We start from the raw sequence: 11377 nt of genomic DNA on the forward strand, positions 1-11377 counted from the left end.
CAAGATTTTATCTTTGTCGGACTAGAGCACACTAGTGGAATAGACAGGCTACAGGGGCGGAAAAAAGGTGTTTCATAAATTACACTTGATATATGGTAACTACATATAATCTACACATGATAATGTATATTGTCAAGTTCATGTTAAAAAGCCAATTGCCAACACTTATGATTTTTTAATACTAACTAGAATTAAATAACATATATTTACACTCAGTGGAAGATTGGGAATATTTAGATTTTAATTTACTTACTTACATATAATTTAGAAATCTTAGTTTCTAATAACGGGTATTTAGTGATATTCTCAGTGCGTTAAATGCATTGTTGTTAGTTTGCAAATTTTCGATATTGCAAGTGTATAGAATAGTTTATTTAATGGCTAAATATAGAAACAAACGGATATTTGTGGCTGTCACAAATATACATTGTTCTACGGTTATAGAAAGTTTTAGAATATTTTTATTAGTGCACTAATAATACCAGCAAATGTTCGGAATTCAAAAAACATCAGCCCTTCAATAGGGGAACGCGATTTTGTCAATAGTCTAAATCTGAAAAGAAAATAAAAAACGGCAAAATAAAAATTAAAACATTTTTAATTTAAATAGATAACATATTATGTACATGACTAACATATAAACAACTAGAACAACATAAAATATCAAAAACAAACATATTAACATTTATATATCATTTTCGTAGGTAATATCTATGATAATAAATACTGTTATATTACGCATTACATCTAGCAATGTTGAGACCATGTAAGGTCTCAACATTTTTTGTACAGCCTGTCTCTATTAACTGGTATCAAAATAAAATGTCATCCATAATCATAATCAAAATAATCATACTAATTCTGTTTAAAAGAGACAGGGAGTTTATTTTCTTATACTGAAAATATTAATTATGAAAAAGCTTAATTACATATATGTATATACGACACAATATATTGCCTATTTTCGTACTCTTTGGAAATGTATGTGCTTTTTTAATTATAAAACTTAAAATAGACGTTTTTATGGCAGAAAGCATTTATTACGTTATTAAAATTGTCATTTAATGAGAATAAAGTATCCTGAAAGTTTAATAAAATCAACTGCAATTGAGATTTGCTTGGAGTATTACTTTAAATAGGTTTAAGATTGAAAAGAACCGCAACTGCAAGTTGTTCCAAACTTTGTTTAAAGGAAAAAATATACATGAGTCATTGAGTATGTAAGATGAAAATTATCACTAGACTTCGTAGTTTCTTTATTTAGAACATGTAGATTTTTGAAGAATTCATATGTTATAGTGCTGAGTATTATGGACAGTGACTGACAAAAATGGTTTAGCATTTATTCTGTGATGATTGTTAAATTGTCTGTTGTCGATCACTGTCGTTCTGGTCAAGTATTTGTTCATGATTAAACATCCAGATAAATAAACGGATCAAGTCGAAACAAACTAAAAAAAAATATTCTCAGATGATGAAACTAAATGATATGTATACATCACACGTCTGGCAAAAGCGTAACGGATCGGAACTAAAAGAAAAGACTAACAAATGCAATTTACCACAGTCAAGCTCTCGTATAATAGTTTTATTGGTTATTGACTTTGCTGAACTTTCTTTTGTTCAGCCTTACTTAAACTGATGGCCAGCTCAAGTTCGGCCTGTTCCTGCAACTGTCTTTTCCTGCGGTCCTCCTCCAGCCTTATGCTCTCCTTCGCCGCCCACGCCAACTGTTGATCTTCGGACATGAGCTCCGACGAAACGGGCGGCGCGGACGCCCGTCCGCTGGTTGCGGCCGACTGCGAGGCCATCGGCAAAGGCACGCTCTGTCTACCGTCCAATCCGAACGGGTCGAACTTGTCGCTTTTGTCGTTCTTGACCTCCCAACAGCTGGCGTCGCCTTTGTTGCTGGACGTCGTCGGTTCGTCGTCGAAGGAAATGTTGAAGGGGTCCTCGTAGCGATAGTCCCGGAAGGGGTCGTCCGTGAAGTCCAAACCCCTCGACTGGTTTTGCGCAGGTGCGGCCCCCGAACTTGGCGTTGTCGTACTTTTGACTGGCGGTGGTATATTATTGGAAAACTGAGGAGGATACGTGAAGATTATTAAGGCTGCAAAATTGGGGAAACAAAACGCCATCGGTTAGTAAACGGAATTCCTCGGTCGGCCGCCCTGCTATAAGTTAGGCTTGCAATAAAAATACAATTATATACTTGCGACTACAATAACTGGAACATGCAGCTGTCACCAACCAACCAAATCAGGGAATAACTAAATCAAAATAAACATAAATGTGCAATAAATGTATCATATAAGCATAAAATAAATATGTGAAACAATCACTTATTGTTAAAATAACGTTTACAATGTGCATTTACTTAAGCATCTAAAGAAATATCACATTAAAGGGGGGTGTAAAGTTATGTTAACAATTAGGATTGCATATTTAACACAAAACACTTGAATGGTGTCTTAGGATTAATTGGATAGAAGGAAATTTAAGAGGTAATCTCAACAAATTTTAGAACTAGTTAGAATATTTGAATATTCTAATTACTTCTAAAACTTTCTTTTATTTATTTTAAATACATTGTATTAAAAATTAAATTAATATTAGGTGTTGTCGTTCAAAAAACACTCAATTATATTAAGTATCGGAAAAAGTACATTTTCCTTTCACGATTTATTTAAATATATTTATATATATATTAATACCCTTTTTTGAAAATGCTATTTATTTTTCCCTAATTTGTATTTAAAACATTTTTTGAGTTAAAAACTGTGCATTCAAGTTCTATAAATTCCTGCAAATTTGCTTTATGTAATCTCTCCTGCACGAGTATGGAATTATGCAAGTCATTAAATTACATGAGTGAAATATTAGACACCATGGTAGTTCCACCCCATCCACCTCATCCTTCATATTGCCAGATATAACTACATTAACTATTATTTATTTTTGTCATTGTCCAATTTTTTACGTAATAAACAGATTAATTCTGAACTACGTCAAGACTGTCAAGACAAAAATCCAGAATTTTTGAATCATGAATTTACCTGTAGAACGTTGCTAAAAAAAAATTTCTTGAATAAAAGTTATTTCAACGAAATATACATGTTTTAAAGTTAAGTTAATTACTTTTTCCAATACCCAATATAACATTTGAAGCAGTTTAAATCATTTTTCAATTCAAACAATACCTGATAAATGTCAGGAGGAAAGGCAGGACATGAGGATCTTCTGGAGAACGGGAGAAAGGTATACTGATCTATAATATAACTTCTATATAAACACTACAAAATAAGAATTAATAAAATTATATAAATTAATAAGTCAGATTACTTTTAAAATATAAAAAAGTTGAACAAAATTTAATAAGTCAACTTATAATAATATGTATTTAAGAACAATTTTTATCAATATTTATCTGATTTACTGACAAAGTGCTCTTGACTTCGATATTTCATGCTTCCTTAGCATGCCATTCAGTGAAAAAATAAAAATATAGCATATTTATGTTACAACTATTTATCTGCCGGAGAAATATAAAACAAGTTTTTTCGACGACAATCTATAAAATTTGTTTACCGAATTTAAATAGTAATAAAGCAAACAATATAAAACGTAATATGGCTATTCGTACTTGTCTGAAAAAAAGAACACTATAAAAATAAACACTGGAACGTTTCCATATACATTAATAAACATTCCACCAGATAAATAGTTATTAAAGACTATATGCCAAAAAAATACGTGTTTTTATATCATAACATTGTGTAACCAGATATTACCTTGGCGTCGAAATCTGAGAAATCGGCAAAACCGCCGCCGCCCCCGCTGCTGGCACTGAACGGATCGGCGGTGCCGCCGCCAAACGCGTCACCTTGCGAGGCCCGTTTGGCCGGCGGTGCGGCCGGCCTGGGCGGCGCGGGCCGAGGTGGAGGTTGTTTACTCTTCTTGGGCGGCAACGCGGGACTCGGACTCGTCGGTCGCGGAGGTGCGGAGCCGTCACGTGTCGGGGCGTGCAGTATCGCGAACGGATCGCAGCCGAACGGGTCTTTTTCCGGCTGAAAATTAAATCGATTCATTAGCTTTAGGAAATGCAAGTCAACGGGATTTGTGACGTACTTCCTGGGCAGGGAATTCGGCGTTCTTGTTCTCGAACGCGTTGAAAGATCCTCCAAATGGATCCGACGAAAATCCATCCTTAAAATACTCAATGTTAAGCATCCATCAGGTTATTTCATAAAGGTAAACTTACGGTCGTTTTTGAGAAGGCATCGTTAAATGGATCATTTGAGAAGGCATCTTTACTTTTGAACGGATCTGAAAACGCATATTATTAAAAATAACCTAATGCAACGTTCTAAGTATTAACTAACCATTGTTGAATGGGTCCGACGTGAATCCAGTGTTGGTTGGTCCGTTTTGACTGGCGAAGGGATCTTCGCCAAATCCATTTTGTGTACTTGATACAGTGTTCGCCGTTGTTGTTGTTGTACCATCCAAGTACTTTGAACTCCTGAAATTGGGTTCGATTCTAAGTGCGGTGTCGGGAAGTGAAATTACGTCACCAGTATCAATTGCATTGTCGCAGGCTTGAATGGCGTCGTTCATCTGTCTTGATTGTTCTTCCAATTCCGAAATTAAATTTTTCGCCTATCAATTAAATTGGCAAGTTAGCATTAAAACCAGTTCATTATATATCAGAGTTTTGTTACTCACTTTACTTATGTTAAGTTGAGTGTCCTGTAGGTTTCCAGTAAGATTTTCCAATTTCTTAGAGCTTTCAAGCTTCTGTTGTTCTAACCGTTGTTCCTCCATTCTGAGTCCTTCAAGTTGTTGCTTCCTACTGTTTAATTCGTCTTCTTGTGCAGCTACTAATTCAGCTTGTTCAGCTGCTTGAATTCTCAACTTATCCACCTATTGATTTAAATAATATTACTTCATCGCCAAAAAAAATGTCTAAATACTCATAGTAAACTACTAACAAGAACCAATCTAAAATCCAACTACAAAGCAAAGAAGGAACTACATTACAAATCTACAAGCACTACTGTAAACGAGTAATTTGCTTCGTCTATTGTCTACTTGCCTTATTTGACACGTGACGAAATCAGTCTCACAATATAAATGTAAACAAAAACAATAATAGTCTGAAGGTGAAATAATAACTTCGTGATACTTATATCTACGTACTGTTCTTAAGACATTAACAAGATCAATTTAATTTTAAATTCCGAGTATCATGAACGTTTAATTGTCAATTTACCTTAATCACGTGGGTCAAGTCTGAAGTTATGTTTATGAAAACACAATTTTTAACATTTATTAATTATTGATTATGTGGTTCGTATGTTACCAAAAACCACAAATAATTAATTATATTAAAATCCACCGCACATAAAATGAATGTCGCCCGCCACCTCAGCACATTTAAATAACCCGATCACGAACTTGTTTATTAAAATAAGTCATTACCTTCGCCATTTGCTCTTCCAGCTCTGTGTTAACCACACTTAAGGCCCCGTCAACCTCAGTCCTCTAACAAACAAAAAAAAAACAAAATGCAACATGCCAAATCCAAAAAAAAAATACTGTGCCTACTTAATTATCGAGATCATTAATCGACTAAATGCAAGCGAATTACGAATTACAACAAGCGTGATGCAAAGCTGGAAAAAGACTCGTGTAACACCAACAACTCACCTGAGCCTTAAGGTCATTTAGCCTTTTTTGTGCTTCACCTTTTTGGTTTTCCAGTTGTTTCAGCGTTGCGGCCAGAGTATCCAACTCGCTCTGTACACAAACGAAAGCAATCAATCAGGGAAAACGGTTAGTCTTCAATTTTGTTTACCTGTAAATTCTTAATTTCGCCACTCTTAATTTTAATGTCTGCTTCCTTTTGTGCTATCTCGGTTTCTAAGGCTAGTTTTTCTCTCGATAATTCTTCTATATCTTTACTAATCATGTCTAGTTCAGGATTTGAATATCGAGTGTTGTTGTTCTCCTGTAACAAACAATGGCGGTGTTGAACACATAGTTTTACGTTTGATCGGAATCTTATAACTTCAAATTTTCATGTTTTTTTTTTTTTTTTCAATTTGCAAAAATTGTTTTTCATAACTTGCCAAACATCATTATCTCCTTGGTTATAAAATGAGTTTAACACGTTGCATATGTCAAAATGAAAATATTTGTACTTTTGCTAGTTTTATCGGCCTTATCTACCGTACTTTGTGGTTTTTTAAGTAGTCCGTTTAAGACATTAAAAGAAAAGGCAAAAGAAGTGTATAAAAAAAATTTCAAAAAAGACAAAACTTGGCACTTTTTGGGCTTCGACAATACAGAATATCCAGGCACCAACTCGGAGTACAGAAAAATACAAGCAGAGAAGTGGGACCGGTACTACAACTGTTTAAATAGTCAAAGTACAAGTTTTAAATCCAAAATGGGTGCTGTACCGGAAGCTTTACTTGCGTTCCAAGGTTCTTTTATCAGGTATAATACAAGTCATATTGATTAATTAACACAAATTTAATAATTATATTAAAGATTATATTGTAAAGTATGCATAAGCCCAAAAGAAGTAGAAATGATTAACGGTATTGAATGGGAGTGGAGTGGTTTAGGCTCGAAAGAACTGCAACCGGTCACTCCCAATGAAAAAATCTTTATATCACCGGAAGATAAAACGTTGTTAATGTACAATCTAGATGAAGATCAAAGTGGACAATATAAATGTAAAATGGGGCAAACTTTAACTGTACCCTATTTTTTAACTGTGGTACCGTCGAACGAGTCCAATTTTATACAAGTTCATACGAAAGAATCTGGGAAACAACCTCAACCAACACCACCAGAAGAAATAGAAGATTATAATCTCATAATAGACACTGAATGGGGACAATGGTCCAGCTGTAGTACTTGCGATGAAGTTGGCAAGAAACATAAAATAGGATACTGTGTAATTTTATTGTCCGAAAAGCATTCACATGTAAGCGATCTCCGGTCGTTTTATAAAATCGTCAATAACAATAAACATTTTAGACGCCAGAACACATTCAGGATGGCGTGCAGTTATTAAAGGTGTTTCAATACGGCATCCCCTGTAATTCACATCTATTGCCCAACTCAATCAAATCCCTACCGCAAGTAGAAAAGAGAAAAAATGAACTTCTGATAGGATATTGTAAGGTAAAAGAAAGGTTTCACTTAAAAAAAATCCTACTTTTAATTTTTACAGAGCGTATGCCCAAAACCGGTAATTTTCGAAATCATAGACAGAAATGGCAACGTTATTGAGGCTGCAAATAACTCGGATGGGGTGTACTCCTTTGCGCAGGGTCCCCCACCGGTGGAGCCCGAAGTTCAGAGGACATTGATTTATGCTTCTAGAGAAAATTCTGTTGAAATAGCATGTCCCGGGTAATGGGTATTTATTTTCATGTACTTAACTCATTCAAATTAAATATTTATCTTTTAATTAATGATTGGTCATTGTGAATACATGTCGGGAATTTATAAATAATATAATTCATACTAACTAAGCAATAAGTAATAGATATCTAGACATAACGAAGAATTGACGTCAACGAGTCGTTCCATGAATATCTAAGTGCAATTGTGAATTTTTTTTAGATCGTTAAATAATGACGCGCCAATGTTGTGGCAGATAGGAAATTTAAATGTCGTCCCTGAACTATTAAATAGGGAATCAAATGGACGAATATTTGTCAGTATTAATGACAAAATACATATCAAAAAAGCTCTCGTCCATGACAGCAACTATTACAGGTAATTGTGTCAATTTAATTAATTAAACACTGTCGAAAATTTATTTCAGTTGTTGGCAAAATGGCGAATTGGCCGGAGTTGTTCAACTGGTGGTTGAAAGGAGGATTCAAATGAATTTTAACCACCATATAATGCTATTTGGAATAATTATCATTTTGTCTACGTTCATTTACGTTTTAGCAAAGGCGTTTGTAGGAAGAAAACATTCAAAAATGGGTTTACAATATACACCAAAGACACCAAAAAATGATTTAAAAGAATAATAAATAAGAATAAAAAATAAAATTGTATTAATAACAAAAAATATTTCAATAAAATTTATTTTTACAGAAAAATAAGACATCGTTATCTATTAATGAAGAAAACTCAAAATAAAAATTATATAATTTAATAAGCAAATAAATAACAAACCAATTTACTTACCACCAAACCTTCAGATGGTTTCACTGATCTAAAACTGGGTGGAATCATTTCTGGAGTAAGTTGTGCTGGTGGGTCAATACCTTTCAGATACCTAGCCACAAACCACATGGCCAAGGCGAATTGTTCATTGTTCAATTTACCACACTGTTTAATATCACACAAAAACCTGTAAAAAACATGTTGTTTAACCACAGAACTAAAAGTAATTACTATAAATACGAATTTGCGTTTAATTATTGAAATATTAATCAAAATGAATTTTAAAATAACTCATGACTGTGCAAAAGGAATTCTCCAATAATGACCTAGTTATGCCAGTATTTGATTTAGTACAACTATCTCACATTGTTATTTGCGTTTCTATTTTTATGATACAATTCGAAATAAATAAGTGGTCCTTACCAAATATGTGCCAGAATGGGTTGTGGCACGCCGGACTGCAGGAACACATCCTTGATCTCGCCGCCGGACACGAATCCGTCCTTATCGATGTCGCTTTTGATAAACAACGTGTCCGACTTGGCCCGCTCCTCCGGGCCCACCACCCACGATACGGCGGGGGCGGCCTGCTGCTGAATCGGTTTGACGCTTGCTGTGGTTATGGGCTGCACGGCCGCAACGCTGGGCGGCAAAATAGGCGGTTGCGCGGGAATCGTAGGTGGTACGATGGCCGCCGGTGGTGGCGGTACGTCGGGCTTGACGCCGTCAAGTATTGGTCTCTTGGTCGGCGGCATCAGCTCCGATGGAAGGGTGTTGGGGATTGCATGTTTCTCTAAGGCCTTGTAGACCAAGTGCATCGCCTGAGAGATAAATGAGGCTAGTAAGATCCACTGTACCTTTCGAGTGTATTAAGTTGCGTTAGCGGTGACGCGATTCGTTGTAGATCGTCACCGTAATCTGTGATTGAATTATTAAGAGGCAACAATCATACAAAACTTGAAAGGATTAAACAGTATTGATAGATCATCTAGCAAAGAGTGAACGGAAACAACAAAAGGTAACTGAGGAGGTTTATTTTAAACTTTCTATGTTTATTATGTGTAAATCTCGACTTACGAAGGTTGTTTCCTCAAACGCATAAGTGTAGAGGACAATAAAATTCTGATGAATGGATTCTTAGAACAATAGAAATATCTTAATTATATTTAAATAAGGATAAAAATACAGTCATCGTTTTATTGTCAACTATATTATTTATTAGCTTTTTTGTTTATTGTATCATCAAAATAATGAAGCTCATTTAATTAATGTATATTATCATGATATTAAACTGTAAATTAATTATACATACCACATATAAAACACAAATATTTAAAATATTCACAGTGTCATATTATATTGAATGTGATAAGCAAAAATATCTTCAAACGCAATATTAAAAATAAAATTACATACTAATTCAAAATAAGTGTTAACAAATTGAGTTAATAACAAACAGAGAATAAAATTATCACTTACTGAGAACATAAATAATAAAAATACTATTTTAGATAAAAATATTGACTTACTATTATGAATTCATGCCTATCCAACATTCCATCTTTGTCCTGATCTGCCAGATCCCAAATTTTGCCTAATGTCTCAAAGGGCAGTTTGGACTCCATGAGAACATGTTTAACCTAAGATACATGATTTAATATCACCCTTATTAAATGATATAAATAGACTTACTGTATTGCCTGGAATCAAGCCATTCTTTGGTTGCAAAGAATCAAATAACTTATCATATTTGTCCTTCTCTGAAGGTTTGACTGTCCAATCGACAGCAGTTGGAGGAAGTGATGTAATTAAAGGAGAATTGGTAGGTGGTGGAGGTTTCACTGGCTTTGGTAATGGAATATCACCCTGCAATTGTAAATTGTTAAATAACAATATTACATAAAGATAATTTGATTTACCATTTTAGGAGGAGGCACATCCACATTAACATTGGCAATTGACAAATCTTTACCATTTTGTACCAGAGCAACTAATTTTAGGGCAACAAACATGCCAGCTTTGTCTAAACATCCTCTTCCACCTGGGTCTGATAAATCCCATATTTTCGATAGCATTACATCACTCAGTCCAGATCTTTTAAGGAATCTGGCGGCTTCCATACCCCCAACAGAACCCAGTCCTTTCGGATCAACCTTAAAACACACATAAATAAATAGGAGTTGATTACTTCATTGAGTTTTAAATCATATTTATGATACATCAATAGAGTGAATTATATCTGATAAGACTTGGAGACAATCAATGGTAGTTTTAAGATGAAATCCATAATTCATAACAGAGTAATAACTACTTACCACATTGTAATATGCATCATATATAGCATTATTTGGCCCTGCCACCTAAAATTTAAAGATCTTAGTGTTCTGTTGTTCAATTTAAAAATAATGTTTTTTAAATAACATTGACATCAAATTGGAACTGTGACATGTCTTTCTGAAAATGTCAGGGTGTGACATTGATAAATGTAACAATTGAGACCGAATAAAATTAGCGAATATTTTCAAAGAATTTTTCACTGTAACAAGTAACAATTATCAAATATTGATAAAAATATTTAACTAAACACCGCCCACGAAATTGACAGTCCGAAAAATGTTAAACTCCAAAGCACCAATAAGAACTTTAATAATCAGGGTATAAACCCGAAACCACTATTTGCCACATACGCAAGCTACTTTAGCTTCACAAATATCACTATTTTTTACACTAAATATCATGTATTTCCTCAAAAATACATATCTTTACCTGAGTTGGAGACGGCAACGCAGCCATCTTTTCGAATACCTAAAATAATCGTTTATTGGTTGTGCCAGTAAGATCAGCGCCAATCAGAGCAGCAATCAATATGGAGTGTTTAAGTTCTACCAACTGCTACGAAATAGTGGCAATTTTAAAATCACAGCCAATTTTGTTGGACACTGAATCATATTCAACATTCTATTCTAAAAAATATATAAATCAAATAACCAGCGTTGTTAATTATTCAAATCAATAACTGTTTAATTAGTTTTCCATGTAAGTATTGAAAAATGGTTCTTTAATTCAAATTATATTGATTTAGTGTAAAATTAATTTGCAAAAAATGTCAATAAAACGTGTATTTGACTTTTCTAATTAGATGTATTTCCAACTTTGTATATCATAATCAATCCAATATACT

At 34.1% G+C, this 11377-nt stretch overlaps 2 protein-coding genes across 6 annotated transcripts; one reads left to right on the forward strand and one right to left on the reverse strand.

The window, feature by feature from the left end:
* Positions 1-580: 580 nt before the first annotated feature.
* Positions 581-11028, reverse strand: LOC109599518 (epidermal growth factor receptor substrate 15-like 1). Of its 5 annotated transcripts, none has more exons than XM_049962678.1 (17): positions 10963-11028; positions 10512-10556; positions 10116-10349; positions 9889-10062; positions 9726-9836; positions 8620-9017; positions 8218-8383; positions 5855-6007; positions 5707-5796; positions 5479-5541; positions 4723-4920; positions 4380-4656; positions 4259-4323; positions 4126-4203; positions 3789-4064; positions 3198-3265; positions 581-2078 (listed from the first exon to the last, which is right to left on the reverse strand). In XM_049962678.1, exons 1-17 carry the CDS (start codon positions 10987-10989, stop codon positions 1703-1705), a joined length of 2799 nt encoding a protein of 932 aa, XP_049818635.1. In that variant the 5' UTR covers positions 10990-11028; the 3' UTR covers positions 581-1702. The 5 variants fall into 5 exon arrangements, with proteins under 5 accessions (XP_049818635.1, XP_049818618.1, XP_049818627.1 ...); XM_049962661.1 differs by having other exon boundaries at positions 3198-3290; XM_049962670.1 differs by lacking the exon at positions 5479-5541 and having other exon boundaries at positions 3198-3290.
* LOC126264486 (uncharacterized) lies at positions 6719-8126 on the forward strand. The gene is made up of 5 exons (XM_049962686.1): positions 6719-6994; positions 7048-7194; positions 7244-7425; positions 7639-7794; positions 7844-8126. Exons 1-5 carry the CDS (start codon positions 6746-6748, stop codon positions 8055-8057), a joined length of 948 nt encoding a protein of 315 aa, XP_049818643.1. The 5' UTR covers positions 6719-6745; the 3' UTR covers positions 8058-8126.
* Positions 11029-11377: the final 349 nt, after the last annotated feature.

Source organism: Aethina tumida, chromosome 1 (genome assembly GCF_024364675.1).
Source record: "Aethina tumida isolate Nest 87 chromosome 1, icAetTumi1.1, whole genome shotgun sequence".
Classification (NCBI taxonomy): domain Eukaryota; kingdom Metazoa; phylum Arthropoda; class Insecta; order Coleoptera; family Nitidulidae; genus Aethina; species Aethina tumida.